Here is a 23,482-nt window from a genome sequence, read left to right as displayed (position 1 = left end):
GAGGTGACTGTCAGTGACAGCGTGTCGTCACTTCCAGGAAAAGCAGAGATTTTCCAGTGATTCCTAGAGAGGACTGATGTGATTGATGCCAAGTGTTTTTTAATGTTTTCTCCCCTCCCCCCAGCTGCTGGAGTACCGGCAGGCAAGGCCCACTAAGGGTGGGAGATCTCCTGCCCCAAGGGGAACACAGCAACCCCAGATATAAAGGATGCTGGATATAAATATGCTTAAGTACCATTCAATTCAAGCAGCCTTTCAGTGCAATACTAAACACAATTTCCTAGGAGTTAACCGCACTGAATGAAATGGGACTTACTCCTGAGTATACCTACTTGGGATTGTTATCTTATTCATTTTTAACTTTCTCTAAGCTCTTTCCTATTGTAAAATTTGAGTAGTTTTGATAGTCAGGCTTCACTAAATGATTCAGAGTAATTTACCAGAAGAATGCTTCTCTTCTCAGTATGGCTTCATGGGATTACAGTCTTTCTGGATTAAAACATCTTCTGACCATGTAGATCCATGCCAGAGTAACTTTGAAGCTACACTATTATAATGCGATCCATATGGGTCTTCCCTTGAAGACAACTCAGACACTTAAGCTGGTACAGAATGCCGTATCATCTAGATGTTAGTTACTATCAGGAGCTAGGTGGAATATGCATATTCTCCAATCAATCCACTCATGTCTCATTAGTTTTTGGGTTCAGTTTAAGGTACTGATTAGTACCTATAAAGCCCTTCATGGCCTGGGACTTACATACCTGCAGGACTGTAATACCCGGTATATTCCACTATGGCAGTTTCACTCACCTAAGTAAAATCTTCTGAAGGTGCCTTGATGCAAATGGATAAGATCAACAGTTGCCCATATCTAAGCATTCTCTGTGCCTCCCATGGGGTGGAATAGCCTGCCTGATATGGTCAGGAGAATTCTCACACTTCTATCATTTTGTTGAATGTATAAAATGGTAATGTTTAGGAGGGCATTTTTATATAGGGAAAAGTAATTTTAATGTTTGTGTACGTATTACACTGTTTTATAGCATTGTTTTCTGATATGTAGCTTTATTTCACAAACATGCAGATATGGTAAGAGAAAAACTCAATACAACAGGTAAGAGAACAAGGACAAAAACTGAGCAAGAATTCATTTTTACAGATTTAGCAAAATGTTTCCTTCTTAGAGCAATACTTGATCCTCACTGGCCCAATATTCACCTTTATTAAATTATGTACAATATTGTCTGTACTGTATTGTTCTTCAAATCTGTGAACTTTTTTTACTGTTTTGTTTGTTGTATATATTATACCACCATTTTTTTGTATTCTCTGACCCTGTAACTCAGTTTTGTCTTTTGCCTATCTGTATTATACTGTTTTGATTGCATTGTTGTTTAACTGTGTAATCCACCTTGATTCTCAGTGAGAAATCCAGAAGCTGAATAAATAAATCATGCAGATTGTTCACAGATCTGCTTTTCAAATCTTGGTGGGAACCGAGCGACAATCAAAATTCAGTTTTAAAAAGTATACTTCAAATAGTGTCATGCATAACAGTTGCCCTGATCCAAGAAAGCGTTCTACAGATGGAAATTATTTTTGAGATAAAGGCCAAGCTTACCAGGCTCATAAAAGATAGCTGTGGCAGGGGATCACATCCTGCAAGCCCCAGTCCAAACCAGGCATAGCCACACAATTCCTGTTAAAGGCTTCTGAGTGAAGTGCTGAAAATGCCAATCAGCTGTTAAATTGCTGGGTGGCCGTGTTAGTTACAAAGTAACTCCTTGTCACAGGCTACAATCATGTGACATTACATGCATGTGGTAACGGCACATCTAAAACAATGCAAGCTTTGAGTTTCTAAATGCATATATTCACAAACATATGCACGATACTTGTGTGTAAACACCTAGGCCGAGTTCAGACTGGCAGTTTGCCCCGATATACGTGTGTTTTAGAAACGTTCCACAACTGGATTAAATGGGCCGTTCACACAGGCACATCTGTCAGGCATTCCCCACCCGTACTCAACTCGTCTTGTAACGCTTTGCTCCTGAGTTTAAAAGATACCTGGTGAAAGTGGTAGCAAACCCTGGAAAGCGCGATTATCTCGCATCCATCCTACACCAACAAAGTGTGAATGCCAAAAGCCGCATTTTTCTTGTGCACTTATGCGCGCATTCGCATATCTCCACATTATAAGAAAACAAAGCCACGCCTTACAGCCGTGCCTCCAGGCCAACAGTGTGAATGCTCCCTTGCGCCTCCTCCTGGTATCCTCCTGCATCAGTCACTGCAGTGTGAACGGGAAAACCCGGAACAGTTTGTTTGGGCTCTTCACTTCAAACTGCCAGTCTGAACTCAGCCCTAAATAACTATTTAGATAATCACCTTCTCAAGATCAGGCTCCCTTAAAGCTAGAGCAAGTTCATTATTATCCATTACAGATGCTGCTGCCACATCTAAAGGTGTTGATCCACGCATAGAAGGGGATGCTGTTAAAAGAACATTTAAAATTATTATGTATGGGAAGTGCATAAAATTAGGATTATTTTTAGATAAGCATTATTTAAACTCAGCAAATCAAAACAAACAAACAAAAAAGAAAACTATCCACAAGAAGTACATGGTTTCCCTGACCTGCATAGCCCAGGCAAGCCCAATCTCATCAGTTCTTGGAAGCTAAGCAGGGCCGAACCTGGCAAGTATTTGGATGGGAGACCTCCAGAGAATACCAGGGCCAGAAGGCAGAGGCAGGCTATCAAGCCACTTCACTGAACATCCTCCATGCTCCAGTAGGAGTCGCCAGAGGTCACCATGACTTCCAGGCATAGGCACACACACACGCACACACACACGCACAAATGAAAAAATACAAATAAAGGTACATGGTTTATGCTACAGGTGGAATTCCTCATTTTATAACTACATAGCGATTACTTTTTATATTCAGAAGTGTTGTTATAAAATTAGTAACAATTTTATAATAAAGCTTTATTTTACATACACATCCTGCATAACTTTTAGTGTCTGTATGAGGCATCAATGCTGAATATAGAAGTCTTTAATAAACAGGATGCAATGTGCAATAACTACTGTAACAAATGCAGTGATTTAGGAATAATATTAACATCTCCTTCTCTTTCAAGAGATATCATTAACAAATATGCTGTCTTTGAACCAAGAATTCCAACAAAATAGTATGATATCTGCAATCTATTGACTGTAAAACAGATCCACTGACCTTTTCAAAAAATAGATAGCTATGTATTCTAATTTCAGGACTCTTTATATAAATACTTACCAAGCCCAACACTGCTGTTTTCCAAAAGGTAGCTAAGATGATCAAACATAGCCTTTTGGTTCTGTCTGCTGATGCGGCAAAAATAACATAGGAAACGGCAGCAATTTGCCACCATCTTAGGAAAGGTGATTTCCTAGACAAACAACATTATGTTAGTGTGCAAAAACTATGAATGTTAGTGATTTATCTGTTTTTAGAGAAGCTGTGGTCCTTCTGACAGATCATCCTGTACATATTCCTAATGGCCAAACAGAACAAGATTCTGGGAGAGCCACAAAATTGTTTGCTCAGCATTTCTAAAGATAATTTGCACCCACACACTAAAACCAATTCATACTAGGACCACAGCACAGGACAAGGAGTAGTCAGGGTGAAAAGTGACTTAACATATGCCAGAATCAGCAGAGAGCCTCTAAAAGTTCCATAGAATTGGCTATACGAACATCCACCAATGGTGCTCCTGTACTCAAAGTGGATCTCGCAAAGATACACCAGCAGGTCTATTCGGGTGCAGGGGAAATTGGCTTCACAGGATGCATACCTTGGAAGCACCTGGATCTCGCAAAGATACACCACCAGGTCTATTCGGGTGCAGAGGAAATTGGCTTCACAGGATGCATACCTTTTGCTGCACAAGACCCAGGACTAAATCCTCCCTGCCAGTCCATTAAAGGACCACAGAATCATTGTAGTCCAATGAACATTTTAAAAAGATGAAGAACAGCAGCCAGGCAACCTTCCCTTGTACCTTGATCCAGTTGCCCTTCAGAGATATTGGGGGGTCTCGCAGCCAGTGTTCCCTCTAAGCTGAGTTAGTGTGAGCTAGCTCACAGTTTTTTAGCCTCTGGCTCATGCATTCTTGTCTTAGCTCAGGAAGGATGGCTCCAGAGCAAACTAATTCAGGCAGTATCCAAATCGCTCACTCAGAACTTTAATGCCAGTAGCTCACAAAGTAGAATTTTTGCTCACAAGACTCCACAGCTTAGAGGGAGCATTGCAGCTGGGGATGGGCATGAAACACATTTTTGCAGTTTGGTTCGTGGCTGAACCACAAACCGATCCATGGACAGATACATTAGTTTGTGAACCAATCCAATTCGTATTGGTTAGTGACCCCTGCTTTCTGCTTCCCTCCACAAGGGTTTAAATGGCTCCGAGCCATTTCACCCTCTGCTTTTTAGGAAGGCCTCAGACTCAATGTCCTGTTGTTGGCCCTCCAGAGGAACTGGTTGGCCACTGTATGAGACCTGGTATGGACCACTGGTATGATTCAGCTGGGCGCTTCTTATGTTCTTATGACCAAACTGGTGCTGAATTAGAGATGATCAAATTCTTCAGTGTTCTATCCTCTTTAATAATTTGTTCCCTCTCTTCACCACAGGATTTGTTTTCAAGATTCTCTTTTGAAACTCTGAGACTTCAAGCTGAACCCTTACAGTGAAAAAAAATGGGCAGGTTGGGGTGGGGATAGGCCTTGGACACCTTTTTGAACTTTAGGGGTGAGATTTTAAAAAAAATGTCATGGAGCATTTACTTGTGTATGCCTCCCTCTGCGGTGTGGAACGGTACAGTCCCAGGAAGGGGGCCCCCTGACCTCTGTTATGAACATAAAAGCGAGGATTCCATTGAAGCTTTTGAGCTGTGCAGGGCTATTTTTGGGCAGGAACGCACAGGAACGGAGTTCCGGCTGGCTCCCAAGTTGGCCACGCCCAGCAGGAACTCATTAGCATAATAGGCCACACCCAACAGCAGAAACTCATTAGGACTGGCTACATTAGGGGTGTGTGGCCTAACATGCAAAGGAGTTCCTGCTACAAAAAAAGCCCTGGGTTTTGACAACAAACAAGGTAAACAGAATAAGAAGCAAAAGGTGGGTGTGGCTGGATGACCACAGTTCTGGTAATGTGGGGTGTGGCCTAATGTGCTAATGAGTGGTGCTGTCAGGGTGTGGCCTAATATGCTAATTGGTTTTGCTGTTGGGTGTGGCCTATTATGCTAATGAGTTCCTGCTGGGCTTTTTCTACAAAAAGAGCCCTGTAAGAACCACCCTTCATAATTTTTGTTTGTTTGTTTTTTGCAGAGGAAGTGGTTCAGATCCAACATATTGGTTGGAACATTATAATACAAAGTTTATCGAAAGCCCCGTGCATCGGAACTCAGTCTGATCATCATGCTGCATTTCAGGATCATCCCGTCTTTGGACCTCAGTGGGTGTTAAGCAGCCTAATGATGTGCAGGCAATAAACTTTCCTTTTCTAGTACGTTACCTTTGACTCGCCCCCTCCAAGTACATTCACCATAACTTCCATAACAGTCTCATGCATCCCCAATGCCCTCATAAGGTTAGGATGTTGGTAAAAAACTTTATTGTTCATGATGTCCCTGTGTAGCAAAAGGAAAACAGTGACAACATTTCAGTAACTTTACAACTGGCAGTTACTAAGGTACTTGCCTTTAGTTTCATGACAATTTGCATAGTATTTTTTTACAAAACTGAAAATTTTAGGAAGTCAAGCAGTACAAAAATGGCATAGGCCACAATTCCATATTGTGGGGAGATGAAATTTCATTAAGAGGATTGCCATGCAAAGTACTTACTGGTGGGGGGAGCCTTGCTGGGCTCCGGGAGCCGTCCGTGGATGCCGGCAGAATGTCACCGGAAGTGACGTGCGACGTCGATCACGTTGAGGGCGATCGCCCCCAACGTGATTAATGTGGTCGCATCACCTCTGGTGACACAGCTACGCTGCGCTTCGGGTGGCGGAGCTCCCCCCGGGGCCCGATTTTGCGGCGGCGGAAATCGGGCCTCCACAGTGGGGGTTTACCCGCCCCCACTTGGCAGCCCTACCTCCATAACAAAAGTATATCAAGTTATGAAATCAAAAGGGAGGTACCATGGCTCAGGATTAAAGCATATATTTTGCAGGCAGACGATTTTAAATTTAAACCATCTCCAGTTAAATACTCTCAGGCACCAGACAGCCATTGCCATTCAGAGTAGATAGCCCTGAGCTAAGGGACCAGGGGTCTGATTAGGGATACAACAGTTTCATAGGTTCAGATCTCAAATTAATTTCAATACGCTTGTTTTCCATAAGTTTATTCTAGTTTAATTGCAGTAGATATTTATCAGGAAATTGTTTTACATGGCATAGGAATTAATTCATTTCAAAAGAATAACTAGAAGCAATATAGAACTTGGACTTTCCAGAGTCTTTTTTGTGGGCCTGCTGGGGGGGGGGGAGGCAAAAGGCATAGGCAGCAGCAGTGTGCTGGGCCGGTGGCTGGCTTCTGGTGGGACTGCTCCTCTCAGCAGCAACAGCCTCCTCCAGTGAGCTGAGCACTGATGGGTCATTTTATAGTGTCCAGGAATGGTGAGGCACGGCCATGCAGCATAAGCTGCAGTGCAACTGGTGGGCCACGGGTTCTAGCAGTCTTCCCAGCTCATTTGGGACTGTCTGTAACCAGCTCCCTTACAGCTTGGGTTTGGGCTGCCATGCAGCCCATCGGCTGCAGGCCACTGATGGCCATGTGGGGAGGGAGATTGCTGGCGATCTCATCTTGTCTGAGGCTATCAGGCCACCCAGCCCTTCTGCCAAGCATGCAGTCAGTTTGTCAGCTGCCTGCCCACCCTTTCCCCCCTCCCTTGTCTGTGTTGGTTGCTCGGCTGCTGCTGCTGCTTGTGAACAGTCTCTGGCACTCCTGGCTTTGCTCTGAGGTCTCAGGCCTCCTAGTCTGGCCATGGCTAGGTCACCTCAGTGTCTGCAGCCTGCAGCATAGGCCATTCACCTTTTCACCTGCATTGGGTGGTCATATGGGATAGGGGGTTGGGGTATGAGTATCACCTGATCATGCCTGTTCTGCAATCATGGCACCCACAAGGATCCACTGGTGCATGGTAAGCAGTGTTCCCTCTAAGCTGTGCTAGGGGGTGCTGGCACACAAAAGTTTAGCTGGCTGCTTAGAGATTTTAGCTTCCAGTTCACAAGCGTTTTCCCCTCCATTGGAAACAATGAATGATGGGGGCACTCCTTCTAAGGCCCATAGAACTGGACCCCCTTGTCCAATCTTTTTGAAACTTGGGTTTGGGGTTTTTTTTGAGGAGCCTGCCTTATATTTAACACATGCTAGGGCATATATAGAGGGAGGAATAGAAGAATTGCTTTTTGCCCTTTCTTTTTGAATTCCTTGCTCAGCCTGGTGCTTTGCTGATTGTATGTTTGTGGACATTTTCTTTTTAATAAATACTTTATAATTTTTGATACTGGTAGTGATTCTCTGTACCACAAAGACCTCCACTGTCTTAGACACACTATTTAAAAAGGAGTGACAGGAAGGGCCAGTCAGTTGGCAAGTGGCTACTCCCCCAGTGGTGCACAAGGCTGTAAACTGTCTCCATGATAACCAGACACTGGATAGGGGGAGAGACAGAGGCAAGGCCTCAGAGTTTGGAAGGGAAGCTGGGAGTCCTGGCCCTCCCAGTGGGCAATTCCTACAAAGGTCAGGTGGTGGCAGCGGTTAAAGAGAGAGAGAAAGAAAAGACCCTCCAAGTGTTGAGAAAACCTTAGCAGGCACAGTGGAATAGGGCCACAGGTCCAATGCAATCTTTACAGATTCAGTTGACAATCAGGTTATAAGAAAATAATGGGGAAGCTCTGGCTGCAGTTAGGGTTGCCAGGTCCTATTTCCCCTCCCCAGTGGGGGGAATTGGGGGGGCGTGCCAGGAGGGGCTGCCCCAACATGATGACATCACACATCGTGACATCATCACAGCCTGCCCAGCAAAGCAGCTTGCAGGCCTAGTGCAAGTGGCTCCCACTTCAAAAGGCTGGGTGCCACGAGTACTTGCCCTGCAAACTGCAAGATCGCCACTTGTAGGGCAAGCTCTGTGCCTGCTGTTTTGAAACAGGAGCTGCTCACACTTGCCCTGCAAGCTGCAATCTCACCACTTGTAGGGCAGGCACCAGCAGCCCCTGCTTAAAAAGAGCCGCTGCTGCTCCTGCCTGCACTGCAAACCACGAGATTGCAGCTTGTGGGGCAAGTGCGAACAGCTCCCATTCAAAATGATGGGTACCACGCATGCTTGCCCTGCAAGTTGCACGATTGACACTTGTAGGGCAAGCAGGGCGCCTCCTCTTTTGAAGCAGGAGCTGCTTGCACTTGCCCTGCAAACTGTGAGCTTGCCACTTGTAGGGCAGGCATGGGCAGCCTCTGCTTTAAAAGAGCAGGCACTGCTCCTGCCTGCCCTGCAAGCTGCCAGATCGCTACTTGCAGGGCAGGGGTGGGGCTTCCCCACCCCACTGGCCAGCTGGCTGGCAGCAGGAAGGAGCCCCCCCAAAAACAAATCAGGAAACCCCCACAGGACCAGGAGATCTGGTAACCCTAGCTGCTGTACAGATGACATACAGATAAACTGCTTTATAAAATGAAAGTTGAAGGCACCATGCCTACCTAGAAATATCTTCCTCTAATCTCTGAACCCTTCACAATAGAAATGAGCTGCGCTGAGAGAGAGCAAAACATTCTTCAGATACCCAAATATGCATATCCATCCATATCTAGATGCTGTTTATCTCTGCCCTGTGGTACCCTCACTACCACATTCTCCACAGGCATGTGAGTTTCTCACCTCAGCTAAATAAAGGGTGAAGGGCTTCAAATGAAACCACATCTAGGACTGGCTATCATAATGGGCCAATGAGCAAACTTCCCAGCTCCCACAACTTCCATGTCTACAGCATTCATCTTTGGCAATCTAGCTACACACACCCAAAGAGCGTTATCCTCAGGAGAGAAGAACTTACTGGTGACACCAGACTCAAAGAGTTATCTGGCTGTCCTCAACCAGAGCCAGGGTTTTTTCAGCCCTGACACCAACCTGGTTGAACTCTCTGCTGCACGGCATCTGTGCCCTGTGGGACCTAATGAGAGCCAGTTTGGTGTAGTGGTTAAGTGCGCGGACTCTAATCTGGGAGAACCAGGTTTGATTCCCCACTCCTCCACTTGCACCTGCTGATGTGACCTTGGGTCAGTCACAAGCTCTGGCACAGCTGTCCTTGAAAAAGAGCAGTTTGTGTTAGAGTTCTCTCAGCCCCACCCACCTCACAGGGTGTCTGTTGTGGGGAGGGGAAGGGAAAGGAGTTTGTAAGCTGCTCTGAGACTCCAAGTGAAGGGCGGGGTATAAATCCAATCTCTTCTTCTTCTTCTCCTAATGCAATTCCACAGGGCCCGCAAGACAGAGATGTTCCGCCAGGCCTCTGGTTGAGGACAGCAAGGGTTTCCATCTAGCCTGACTTCTTCCTACCATCCCCCCCTCACGGGGCAAGGACATACATCGGTGTACATTTTATGCACCATCTGTAAACTGATATTCAATTGCTTAAGATGTTTTAATTGTTTTAACTTCTCTGTGAATGTTGTTTATTTGGAAGTATTGTTCCCCACTCTGAGCCTTGTGCACAGGTGAGGACAGGTTACAACTTGAATAAATAAATAAAAGGCACACCCTGCTGACTTGTGTTTCCACAGCAAACAACATATATTTAACAATAAATTGATAAAGGAACTAATGAATTACCCCAATCCACGAATCATAAGTTTCTCTTCTTCCTTGCCCATTCTGACACTGAGGAGAGAACGGATTTGGCCAAGAGATGCCAGCAAGCTGATTGTATCTTCCACAGATACACCGTTTATAGTATATGTTTTTGGCAAAGCTCGAACCAGACCACCAACTCCATCATACTGGCGGTGCAGCAGAACAAACATGCCCCTCACCAATTCTGGATCCTCTATTACTGATTCTTGGGCCCAGCGTACCATTGTCTCTGAAATGAGTTGCTGGAGAGTTGCTAAATGAAGAAAATGTCAAGGCAGATATTAAAACTATTTAATGTTTTACAACGGTTAATTAAGTGCAGTATGCTATCCTGGTCAGAATTAGAATTTAGAAACAAAATTAACAGAATTTTATTATTAGAGCATGCCACTAAATAAGGCACTGTCGAGCTGGAAAACTCATGGAAACAGGTCCTATGCCTGATTGTATCAGTATATCAGTGTCCTATTTGCCTGTTAAACAATCCTAAATGAATTGTTAAATCCTTATGGATTTTTATCTTTAGAAACATTTCCTCTAATAAACCACACAGTTAGATTAGCCAGATGGTCATTCTTTTAACTAGTTATAAACTGTTGTTGATGGCAGTTTTCATGAAATCATTTTTAATTGTGCACAGCAAATTTATTTTTAAAAACTGTATAAAATTCTTGACAATCTTTAACAATGGTGAGTACATAAATGGAAGCTCTGAAAGATACTGATGCTGTAATGAAATTAGCAAAATTGTGGTTAGATTGAGACAGAAGTAGTAAGTAATATCATGTTTTTTAGTCCTGACAATTCATTTTTTACCACTTACATGGTTTCTTAGCATCATCATCAAGTGGCTTTTCTGCTTGTTTCTTTTTCAGATGTATGATCCTTTCAACAAGGTATAGGAGGCGACCTTTAATAGTTAAGTCACTGTTTCCATCCAAAGTTCCATCTTCATCTAGTTGAATTCCTACAGACAAAAGTCCAAATATATAGCAGAGTATGAATAAAGAGGCCAAAAGATATTCTTACCATTCTAAAAATATGAACAGATTTCTTTACTATAAATGAAGGAATGATGTAAGTTTAAATGTAACACAATTATTATTATAAGAGAAAACTGGGGGATTAGTTTTTTTTTCTATGTCCTTATTACATTATTGCCTTTCTGCCAATTCACGTACAGCTCTTCACCTTTAAAAATGGTTTAAATACAAATGTAAAGCATTATCTGGAACAAACAAACAGTCCCTTTTATAACCATCATACATATGTGTAGTACACGATATGTAACAGAACAGTTGGGATTATTTTGTTTTAGTATATTAGAAAAAAGAATATAGAAAGGGAGGGTTTACCGCAATGAGCCATCAGGTCTTCATGAAAATCCAAGAGCTGATCCCTAATTTCTTCAGGACAAGGGCAGTCATTTTTATCATCCTTAAAATTCAGCAGCATATTTATCTTCAAAAAACAAAAGCAAAACAATAATGACAATTATATTTTAAAGAATGTTCATGGGGTGAGGTGAAAAGCAGAAGAAAATAATTCATTATATATCCACAGGACTCGTATTAATATTCCAAATTTCCTTGGTGGGGGGGGATTTAAAATGTATTTTAGATGTATTTTTCTTGCTGACCTAAATTCAGTTTTGATGTTCTGCAAAACTGCCCAGTTCTGCACATTACGGGCTTTCAACATAACTGACTCAACATGGGCTAAGAGCAGGACCGAGGCCAGGATTTTTTTTTACTTTGGGGGGCATTTAAATAAATGGGGAGCACCCCCGCACACACACCCAGGGTGTGTCAGGAGCGACAAGACAGTACAAGGGTTTTTTTAATGTGACAAGAAAGAGAGGTGAGAAGCGAGGGCGCCAGCAGGTAGGGCAGGGAGATAGCTTGGCTCCACCATAACTCGCATGAAAAATAAAATAAACTGGTTGGATGGGAAGTCATGAGGCCTGGGCGGTAAGCCAGGGGGGCAGGCCCTGAGATGGCCCAGTGTAGCTACGGACCTGGATAAGAGTCCCACACACTCTAAATTAAGGAAGCCACCATGGGTTTAAATGCCTAGGATGTATTTTGGACATTGTTACATCCTCATGTGACCAGTATATGGCCAAACCATCTCTCATAGAAGATATTCCTACTTCTAGACACTGATGCCCCTTCCCCTTTACAAGGGACCAAAGCAATGTGGAAAACAGAATGGGAGACACCAGCGGGGGGGGGGTTTTCCAGATAGCTGCAGAGATGGGGGACCAAGGGACCCAGTGCCATGTAGTCCTGTTCAAGCACCCTCACCACTCCTTGTGGAGGCCAAAGGCTCCAAAGTCTGTGGGGACACCACCACAGTCCTGCCCAAGTCCTGTACCTGGCCATCTGCAGCCAGGGACTACATTGTCTTGGCTTCGTCCTGGCAAGCAGCCCACCCTGGCAGTCCTAAAAAGAACCAAATGGAGGCATGTGCAGGGGAGGGGCAGCCCTGGTTCTGGAAGGAGAACAGCCATGGGAGGCCCATGGCAACCCTACAGACCAGTGGGGCTGCTGGCATCATAGGCGAGCCACCAGTGGTTCAGTCACTCCTTACCGGGGCTGATGGGAGGGGAACCCCCCCAACTGCCAACATGGATGCCTCAGCTGCCAGATGTGTGCCCACACCCACTTGAGGGGGCTCCTTAGGTCCTGCCTCACAGAAACCTTCAGTGATAGCTTGGGGTCCCATACCCCAGCCCAGGGACCCTACACACTGCCCCCTCCAAAGGGAGGTGGGAGGCATTCCCACATAGTGATGTTGTGGAACATGGTGCACACAGCAAACAGCTTGGCCACTGCAAGAGGCTGCATGGCTCTCCAGTCCCTGTGTGGTGGAGGCATCAGTAGCACATATTCAGTTGGCTGAATGCCTGATCAATAACCATGAGTGTTTGGTAGTAGGCTTGGTTGTAGGCTGCGTGGTCTGGTGGGTCATCTTTAGGATATGCTGTGAAGAAATGCATTTTTCTTTGGAGGTTTGAAATAGGCAAAATCTTAACTCTGAGTTTTTAACTTTTTTTTCCTCTCTGGGCAGAGAACAGGCAAGGAGGAGGAAAACAGGTCAATTTCTTTCCAGATGTACCTCAGTCCACCTTCATACAAATGCTACTACATCTACCAGGAGATATAATGAGTGGGTCAAGTTCTCCCCCTTCCCCAAGCAGGGAACAGAGATGTGGAGGACTTTAGACTGGAAAGGCTTCAAGAATAATCTCCAGGAAGAAGCTCCCAGAAACACTTCTCTGACCTGGCCTGACCTGGTCAGTGGGTGGGGGAAAGAGAGGTGATAAAACTCAAGAGAGTGAGGAGGAAGGCCTCTTTTGTGTTGGGTCCATTAGAGAAGACATAACTTTTAACTGAGGTCTGAAGGGGAAGGCCATTAACCATGTGCTTGCCTGAAAAGCTGAAGGATGCCCAGTCTTTCTCACCATACTAACCCAGGAGCCATTCTTTATCCTCCAGTAAGGTGGCCAACAGGCAGTTGAGGCTGGATGCTGCAAAGATCTGGACATTATGGAACTTGGCGAGAAGGTCAATGAAGATGTAGCTGTAGACCAACCCCCATCCCCATGGAGGACAGGGACTCCAACACCATCACACCAGGGTACTCCTGGTAGTACCATCCCCCATCTCCATGTAAACCAACCCCCATCCCCATGGAGGACAGGGACTCCGAAACCATCATGCCAGGGTACCCCACTCCTTCACTTGTAGCTGCTGGATGACCTTGGGCAAGCCATAGTTCTGTCAGAGCTATTCTTGAAAAACCATAACCCCTGTGTTTAGTCAGGAGGAGGTAGAGCTGAGCAACAGGGAGGAAGATGGAGGTGGCCAGGCTCCTGAGCCAGGGCCAAGGGAGGTGCCTTTGGGCGGGGGCTGAGGTGTGATGGCACCAGCACCCACCTGGGAGCTACTGTTCACTGACTGCTGTCTTCTCCCCCTGTGTCTAGGTCACTATTCTCTGACATTCGGTGCTGATGTTGGGGACCACCTATGCTGCCTGACCCCGAGGAGGCGCACAGCAATGGCAGTCTCTGTGGTCCTGCAGTCACTGGGCATCACGAAGTCCCCAGGCCCAGCAGCTGGAGGGAAGGTGACACAGGAAGCAGACTCAATGTCTTCAAGAGCCAGTTTGGTGTAGTGGTTAAGTGCGCAGATTCTAATCTGGGAGAACCGGGTATTATTCCCCACTCCTTCACATGCAGCTGCTGGATGACCTTGGGCAAGCCATAGTTCTGTCAGAGCTGTTCTTGAAAAAGCCATTTCTGTCAGAGATGTCTCAGCCCCACCTACCTCTTAGGGTGTTTGTTGTGGGAAGGGGACATGGGTGAGGGACAGGGGTGCATTGAGCGGCTGCTGGTGGAACTGCTGGAGGATCTCCAGGCCCCCCAGCATCCCTCCTGCTCATCCTCCAGTGGGGGTTGCACTGAGATTGGCACAGGGATGCTCTCAACAGCGTGGCACCCTGCTGGACAGCATGGCCACCAGTGAGCAGACGGCACAAGAACACCCACGTTTGTGTCCATCATGGCCCTCAGTGGCCATGTGCACTGTGCATGGAGCGACACTATAGGGTCCCCATGGGGTGTGCAGTTGATGCCACCCTTCCCACTGACAAGTGGCTGGAGGTTCTGAAAGGAGCTGGTCTCTTTAGAAGGGTGCAGGGGAGGAGCATGGCTCCTGTTTCCCATCCCTCTCCACCCCCACCAGTGATGGACACTTGACTCAGCCCCCTGAACTCATGGATCCCATTAATCCTGCCTGCCCTGTCTATCACGCCGGGATGGAACACTGCAGCGGAAACTACAGTAGCGCCCAGCAACATTGATGGGGGTACTCCCCCCCATTTGCTGCTGAGTAACCTCCCCCTTAGGGAGGCAACTATAGGTTGCCACTATTGTGGTGCAGTGGCACGGGATTGCCCTGCCTGGTATCTCTTGGAGAGTAAGGCTTACTACAAATTTACTATGTATCAAAATTAGGCCCGGCCATTGTATCACATGTATTTCTACTCTATCCCTAATCCAAATTGTATCAATAATGAATAAAGAGGAAAATAATTTATAGAGGTTACTTCAATTGTCCAAAGAATGTTGCATAGATTATATCATTTAACAACTAGATGTGTAATTCCGAAGTATTAGGAAATAAATAGTTCTCTAGTATTTACAGTAAATGAGAATTATTCTTACGAGGGACAATTCCCCATGCATTTAATTTACATGCATCCCTGTTCTTAACTGGGCCCACCCAGAGGATCTTAACATGTATGGTAATTCATAAAAGGTGAGGCATTCTCAAAGCTAGGTATATACTTAGTTGGTAAAGTCTTTAATGGTTAATGTGAGCATCTTACACTGAACACAGAAACTAACAGTTACCACAAAATGGTTGAATATGCTCTAACCTCCTTCACACCACTTAGGGGATGAGCATCAGTGTTCTATTTATTTATTATATTCCTATCTTGCTTTCTACCAGGGTCAAGGACCACTTATAGCAATTTCATCAGTAACTGTCTGGCTGCGTTCAGACGCACCATTTGATCTGATGTCGTGACAGTTCAGCGATGGATTTTATATGCACGATCACACAGTCAACATCTGCCTCCTGTCCCCAGCCGTTGGTTTCCGGCTCAAAACCATTTTAACCTGGTGTATTTTGTTACCAGGTCCCAAAATGGTGTTTTCTCAGCTCTCCCGTATAAAGCCACAGTTTCCTCTGTGTGATCGCTCCTCCAGCGTCAAGCCACTTCCAATGATTTAAACCCCCTCCCTGCTCGGAAGCCCGAGGCTTCCACTTTTTGGCTGCCATTTTTTTTTGTGCGTCGGTGGTATGTGCATAAGCGGAGCTCCGCTCCCGCGTTTTTAAAACCAACATTTAAAAGGTCACTAGTTTTTAGTTCGAGATCCCAAAGAGGCCAGTTTCCGGTGAAAAGTTTAAAGGAAAGTCTTCTATCAAAGCAGTGGAATCACGGTGCTCTGCGGAACTGTCAAGCAAAATCCGTGATTTGCCCTAGTGGCTCTGCGCATGCGTGAGGATAAAGTTTTTCAATTCCACGGATGAACCGTTATGCGCATGTGCAAACTGAGAAGAAAAAAAACCGACACATGCTCCCATATGATCGTGATTGTCCAGAGTAAAAATAATCGCGTCAGAACCAGACCAGTTTAAACTGCTCTCAGCACACTGTCTGAACGCACCCTCTGTGTATCCAGATGATTCACAACCTAATGTAGCACTAGCTACTAGAAAACTGTACTGTAAGAGAAGTCAGTAAAATGTAGTCCCCAGTTCTTTTCTTTTTTTTATTGAGTGTAGCAAGAGAGACATAAGCGAGATGGGTTCCAACTCCCTTTGCATTTTATAGTGCAGCACAAACAGCAGCTCGGGGGGAATCAGGAGAAGCTGGAGAAGGGTTAACACCTATGACAGACAGGCTAGGTTCAGCCTCCCCCTAAGAGCAGCCAATGAGAGCACTTGGAATGTTGAGAGTGGAGGCTGGAAAAAGAACAGTTAAAAACAATAGAAGTTAGAAACAGAGGAGTTGACAGTTTAGGAAATGAGGTGAAAAAAAGGAGGATTTCTGACTGAATGGAACTGTGCAGAAGAGCTGCTTAGAGCAGGCTGAAAATAGTAAATTTGTAACTAGGACCTCAGCTGTAGGACTAGGACTTCAGTTCAAAAGTTCAATTGAAGTGAAACGTTACTTTTACCTTACTTTCCTCATTGTTTTGTTCATATCATAAATAAAAGTTTTCTTGTTTTGATTAACTTTGTGAGCTGCGTGTCTAAGGGAAAGAAGCACACAGACACACAATTTAATAACTCAGTCTATAAACATATATTACAGGATAGAAATAAATGGTGGCAGTGAATGACTGGAACAGTGCTTGAGCCGCAAACCCCATAGCTCTGTGTGAAGAAGAGACTGGATTTATACCCTGCCCTTTACTCAGAGTCTCAGAGCATTTTACAATCTTCTTCCCTTCATCTCCTCACAACAGACACCCTGTGAGGTAGGTGGGGCTGAGAGAGTTCTTTAACTGCTCTTGAGAGAACAACTCTGAGAGAATTGTGGCTTGCCCAAGGTTACCCAGCTGGCTTCATGTGGAGGTGTGCGGAATCAGAGTCTGCACTCCTAACCACTACACCAAACTGAGTGAGGGCTTATTATTATAGGGGGAGAGAGGACCTGAGCTGCAAAATGGTCATGCACAAGAGACAAGAATGGTAGTTTGTGATGTCCTGAACTACTGATAACCCTGAACCTGAGAGAGAGAGGTTGTTGAGGGTGGTAGGCAGTCTGTGTGAGTAAAGAAAAGGCATCACACCTCCTCTTCTCCTAGTGCCGCTTCCCTGACCTAAATGAGCCTGCTGCAGCTGCTTTGACTTCTTAAATATCAGGATAGCCAAAGATTGATATGATATTTATCTTTTTTGGGTTATACCTGTTCCTGTGGGGGAGACCGAAACTCTTTTGTCTTCTTGGCGGTCAATGCAGCAGACATGTTCAATGCTTGCATAACTTCATTGTATCGGAAACGCTGATTCTCTTGAAGTTTTGCTACAAAGTCATCTGAAAATGCTACAATGGCTTCTATTCGGTGGCGTATCTGGCAATCACAAAGGTACTGCAGTAAATGGCACATCTGTAAAAACAAAAGAAAAAAGCCTTCTAAAATTCAATAGCACTTAAAAAAAATCCAATATGTAAAATCAGGACTACTTTTGTTCCAAACAAATCCCATTATTCCTTTCAATCTTATTAATTGTTTTTAGTAAAGGTAAAAGTTTCTCATTCTCCCTTCTCCTAATGCTAAGATTTCTTACCCATTTTAACATAACAAAAACTGACACTCTACTAGTGTAATTTCTAGGGCCTTGTTTCAGGGTTACATTGCATCTGTTTTGAATGCTGAAATATTTCAGCAGCCAACATTCCCTTCACAGTTTACATATTTAATTTCTGTACCGAACTGCACAGTTTATATGGACTTTGTTGCTCATTGGCATGATTGTGTTTCTCCTCTTCATAATTTCACCCAGTTTTATAAATGTTGGTATTTAATTTTTTAAATGTGTTTTACTTAATTATTTTACCATTTTAAATGTTCTTAATTTTTTAAATGTTTTTATGTTTGCCACCTTGGGGACCCTGGAAAGGCAGCATAAAAATATTTTAAATAAATAAATATTTTGTACTTGTTCAAACCTCTTCAGATTCTGGCCTTTGTTTAATTAGTGTCTTTAATCTAACATTAAACTTCATTCTCTTTAATCTCTGTTGCACTCAAAAATTGTGAATTAACTATCTTCCATCCCTCCTTCCTTCACGCACAAAGCATTCCTGACATTTCTTGTTTTCAGAAGTCTTCAATCAAACTCTAATATGCCATGGTATCAAAATATATGTGTATGAGCAAACAAATTTGTTTCCTCTTCCTGAACTAGGGTTCTAAACCATGGCTTAATCCTGGTTTAGAATCCCAGTTTGTGGGAAAGACTTTCCAATTTGTTTAGGCACCTGCATTCAGAAATAGGTCCCCCTGGGGGGTGGGGAAACCCCCGCTCCATAGGCCCGTTCCCCGCCGGCCCGCATTGGACCAGCAGGGGAAACCCCACCCCCAAAGTGTGAGATGTGCCCAGCATGAAGATGTCACCCAGAGGTGACATCATTGTATCGGCCACGTTGCGGGGGGGATGCTCTATCATTCAAGGGAAAACTCTATAGTTATCCCTCGAATGATTGTGGCCGTGGCCCAACGTGCCTGACGTGATGATATCACTTCTGGGTGACATCATCGCAACGCGCACACAAAGCGCGCACACCAGAAAACCTCCAGGGAGGGACAGGACTCCCTCCGCTAAAAGGTAAATACTACTTGGCAACCCTATTCAGACATCATAGCAAACTGGTATTTGATTGAAGGCTTCTAAAACCAGGAGGCCTCACTTATACTCTGTGGGACAAGAACAGGGGGGAGCAGGAAGGAGAGTGGGAGCACAAAAGTACAGCAAAAAGATATGCATGGTTTGTGCATAATACGAACATCTAGAACAAAGAAAGAGTCCAGTGGCACCTTTAAGACCAACAAAGTTTTATTCAAGATGTGAGCTTTCGTGTGCATGCACACTTCATCAGACTGTGAAATGGAATTATATATCATAGTTGTATATATAGGGGTGGCTTGTTAAATTAGCATGCAAAATAGTGAAGATATTTTTTAACAGATCAAAAGAATGACAAGCTCAGTTTCTGGTTATCATCTGTATGGGTTCAAGGGGAGGGGGGACAACATAGGTAATAAATATATCAGAACTGGAGATTGATGTGCCCTAAACTGTGAGAATCCCATCATTAGATCCCATCCATCTCCTTTCTAGCATGGAGGAGAACTTTACAGAATCATCATCTGACGAAATGTGCATGCACACAAAAGCTCACACCTTGAATAAAACTTTTTTGATCTTAAAAGTGCCATTGGACTCTTACTTTCTTCTATTGCTTCAGATCAACATGGCTGCCCACCTTGAACTAATGTACATTTGTCTGTGACATCTGAATTCAGCCTGTTTTACATAACAATTTTCTTTTCTGTTTATGTTGTTAATCCCTGTGCCCTGAATTTTCTTGCCCTAACAGCCACATTTTGTTTGTTTCTTTAAAAACCATCTCATCTTTTTTTGCTTCCCGGATATTTCCCTGTTTTAGTTTTGTTAAAAGAAGAGCATTTTCCATTTTCCCATGACTGTGATCATACATTTGAATGTCCTATATCCTGTCCTATATTCTACCCAAATTAAACAAATACATGCAACTTAATTGGTGCAACATATTGTAGGCCCAATTTCCTCAGCAACAAAGTGTTCTTTCTTTTCCCCCCAATACCCACTCCATGCAAAAATTTCCATACACTTTCAACAAATAAGCAGTGAAAGAGGGTCACTTATCAAGTACAGTCGCCAGCTTCCCACAGGCAGCAAGAGACATCCCACCCCCTGGTTTCACTGCCTGCTGTCGCTCAGCTGGGAGGTGGGAGGAGAGTCCCATACAAAATGGGAGGGTGTGATTGGTGTCGCCAGAGCAATGCTGTTGCTTACAGCACAACCCAGAACTGACATCATCATATCAAGTGATGTTCTAGTGTTTGCCCAAAATTCCATGGTTAAACCATACCATTTGGGGGTGAATACTAGAGCATCACCACTGTCTTGGTAACATCACTTCTAGGCTATGCACTGGGGATGCTGATCACCCTCCCAACTCTAAGTCTCTACATCCGCTATCTCATGCTGGTTGCCTGACCAGGCCTGGTAACCATTTACAAGAATCCTTAAAAACCAATCCTCCTTTCCATTTACCATTAATTATAGTCAATAGTGTAGAATGGTAATTAATTACAGCAGTGTAACCTTGTTAGTCCTTTCTAGAAATCTTTTTGGTACCTTAAAGTCCAACACAGACTATATTTCTTGATGGAGCAAGCTTGAAAATGAATTTATTTGCTAATTCAATACTATTGAAAATGGGGACATCTTTCCCACTGTAGACAGTAATTGGTGTTCTTTAGGTATTAAACTAGTGTAATGAAACAGTATTAATGTCAGTAACTGCTGATACATATTCGTTGCTGTTCAGTCGCACAGTCTAGTCCGACTCTTCGCGACCCCATGGACCACATCACGCCAGGCCCTCCTGTCCAGTGCTGGTGTGTGCTCAACTTCATGTTTGTTGCATCAATAACACTATCTAACCATCTTATCCTTCTTCTTTTACCTTCAATCTTCTCCAGCATCAGGGTCTTCTCCAGGGAGTGCTCCCTTCTCATTTGGTGGCAAAAGTATTTGAGCTTCAGCTTCAGTATCTGGCCTTCCAGGGAACAGTCAGGGTTGATTTCCTTTAGGATTGACTGATTTGATCTCCTTGCAGTCCAAGGGACTCTCAACAGCCCCAAGGGACTTTCTCCAGCACCATAATTCAAAAGCATGTATTCTTTGGTGCTCAGCCTTCCTTATGGTCCAACTCTCGCAGCCATACATTACTACTGGGAATACCATTGCTTTGACTATATGGACTTTTGTTGGCAGGGTGATGTCTCTACTTTTTATTATGCTGTCTAGGTTTGCCATCGCTTTCCTCCCAAGAAGCAGACAACTTTTAATTTCATGGCTGCAGTCACCGCCTGCAGTGATCTTGGATCCCAGGTATGTGAAGTCTGTCACTGCTTCCATGACTTCCCCTATTTGCCAAGGAGGGATGGGCTGGATGCCATGATCTTAGTTTTTTTATGTTGAGTTTCAAGCCCACTTTTGCGCTCTCCTCTTTTATCCTGAGCAAGAGGTCCTCTTCACTTTCTGCCATTAGAGTTGTATCTGCATATCTGAGGTTGTTGATCTTTTCCCCAGCAATCTTAATTCCACTTTGTGATTCATCCAGGCATTTCACATGATATACTCTGCATACAAATTAAATAAGCAGGCTGACAATATACATCCTAGTCGTACTCCTTTTCCGATGCTAAACCAATCAGTTGTTCCATGTCTGATTCTAACTGTCGCTTCTTGACCCATATACAAGTTTCTCAGGAGACATGCAAGGTGGTCTTGTACTCTGATTCCTTTAAGGACTTGCCACAGTTTGTTGTGATCCACACAATCAAAGGCTTTAGTGTAGTCAATGAAGCAGAAGTAGACATTTTTCTGGTACTCCCTTGATTTCTCTCTAATCCCAAGAATGTTGGCAATTTGATCTCTAGTTCCGATATCTCTTCGAAACCCAGCTTATACTTCTGGTAGTTCTCTACCCATGTACTGCTGAAACCTAGCTTGTAGGATCTTTAGCATGACCTTGCTAGCGTGAGAAATGGGTGCAAGCATGTTTAAACATTCCTTGGCATTGCCCTTCTTTGGGATTGGAATGCAAACTGGCCTTTTCCAATCCTGTGGCCACTGTTGCATTTTCCAAATTTGCTGACATATGGAGTGCAGCACTTTAACAGCATCATATTTTAGGACTTTGAATAGCTCAGCTGTGATAAGATCATAAGAGAAGCCAATGTTGGATCAGGTCAATGGCCTATCCAGTCCAACACTCTGTCACACAGTGGCCAAAAATACCAGATGCCATCAGGAGGTCCACCAGTGGGGCCAGGACACTAGAAGCCCTCCCACTGTTGCACCCCCCAAGCACCAAGAATGCAGTGCATCACTTGCCCCAGACCAAGAGTTCCTATCTATACCTTGTGGCTAATAGCCACCGATGGACCTCTGCTCCATATGTTTATCTAATTCCCTCTTGAAGCCGTCCATGCTTGTAGCCGCTGCCACCTCCTGTGGCAGTGAATTCCATGTGTTAATCACTCTTTGGGTGAAGAAGTACTTCCTTTTATCTGTTCTAACCTAACTGCTCAGCCATTTCATTGAGTGCCCACGAGTTCTTGTATTGTGAGAAAGGGAGAAAAGTACTTCTTTCTCAACCTGCTCTATTCCATGCATAATCTTATAAACTTTGATCATATCACTCCTCATCCATTGTTTCTCCAAGCTAAAGAGCCCAAGGGGGTTACTTGTAGTTGCCCACTGCTCTTCCCCAGTAGTACATTGGACACCTTCTGACTTGAGGGGCTCATCTTCTGGCATCATATCTTTTAGCCTTTTGTTACTGTCCATGGGGTTGTCTTGGCAAAGATGGGTTGCCATTTCCTTCTCCAGTGGATCATGTTTTGTCTGAGTTCTCCACTGTGGCCTGTCTGTCCTGGGTGGCCCTCCACGGCATAGCCTGCGGCGTGATCGAACCACGCATGCCCCTTCACCGCATCAAGGCAGCGATTGTCAGACTCCTAAGTCAATCAGTTCTCAACAGCAGTCATTCAGATGAATTAAGGTTTATTGAGAACTTTATGGAATTCAGGTATCTTAACTGTTTCGTGTTAGAACAGAGGATAAAGTGCGCGAAGCTAATAGATATACAGAATTCAAGGGGGACTTCAATGGCTCGGGGCCAATCAGATGACAGGTAAGAGCTCACCAAGCTAATGGGTCAGCGTTCCCAAGAGAAAGAAGACACCAGGCACTCAAGGTTATACAGCTCGGTTTACAGGGAGAGATAACCAAAACAAGAGAAACCCAGCAGAAACAAAAGTAAATATTCCACAGTTACACACACACACCGGTCATGGCAGCCAGGGTAGCACAGAGGCCTGGCTGACAGCAATCCATGAGAGAGCTGATGCATATGGGTCACTCTCTACATCATCCATACATCTGGTCATGGCATAAAAATGTGACTGTTCCCCTTCACACTATAACCTTTTGTCTCAACTGTTCACAAATCTTTTCCTTACTTGAGGATAACACTTCATACCTCTGATGAAGCAGATTCTATTCCACCGGACCACAACATGAATTTTTAGTCTTTAAGATGTCACAGAAGTTTTCAATGTAGAATGACAATACTGATTTGTATCCCACTTATTCTCCAAGGAAAACAGTATCAAAACAAATCAACAGAAGAAGTCTTGCTTCTGTATGAACACT

At 44.3% G+C, this 23,482-nt stretch overlaps 1 protein-coding gene across 1 annotated transcript in view; it reads right to left on the bottom strand.

Moving 5' to 3' along the window:
- LOC107120023 (ryanodine receptor 2-like) overlaps nucleotides 1-23,482 on the bottom strand; it is a gene marked incomplete at both ends in the record, with an annotated part of 282,869 nt that overhangs the window by 24,047 nt on the left and 235,340 nt on the right. Inside the window, 7 exons of the mRNA XM_015422666.1 lie at nucleotides 2,395-2,498; nucleotides 3,308-3,440; nucleotides 5,575-5,689; nucleotides 9,885-10,158; nucleotides 10,729-10,872; nucleotides 11,261-11,366; nucleotides 17,395-17,595. Coding sequence (XP_015278152.1) covers nucleotides 2,395-2,498; nucleotides 3,308-3,440; nucleotides 5,575-5,689; nucleotides 9,885-10,158; nucleotides 10,729-10,872; nucleotides 11,261-11,366; nucleotides 17,395-17,595 — 1,077 coding nt within the window. The remainder of the gene's footprint in view (nucleotides 1-2,394; nucleotides 2,499-3,307; nucleotides 3,441-5,574; nucleotides 5,690-9,884; nucleotides 10,159-10,728; nucleotides 10,873-11,260; nucleotides 11,367-17,394; nucleotides 17,596-23,482) is intronic.

Source organism: Gekko japonicus, unplaced genomic scaffold, assembly GCF_001447785.1.
Source record: "Gekko japonicus isolate JY-2015 unplaced genomic scaffold, Gekko_japonicus_V1.1 scaffold2167, whole genome shotgun sequence".
Taxonomy (NCBI): Eukaryota; Metazoa; Chordata; class Lepidosauria; order Squamata; family Gekkonidae; genus Gekko; species Gekko japonicus.
The sequence above is the reverse complement of the archived record's forward strand: the minus strand, read 5'-3'. Positions and strand labels throughout refer to the sequence as shown.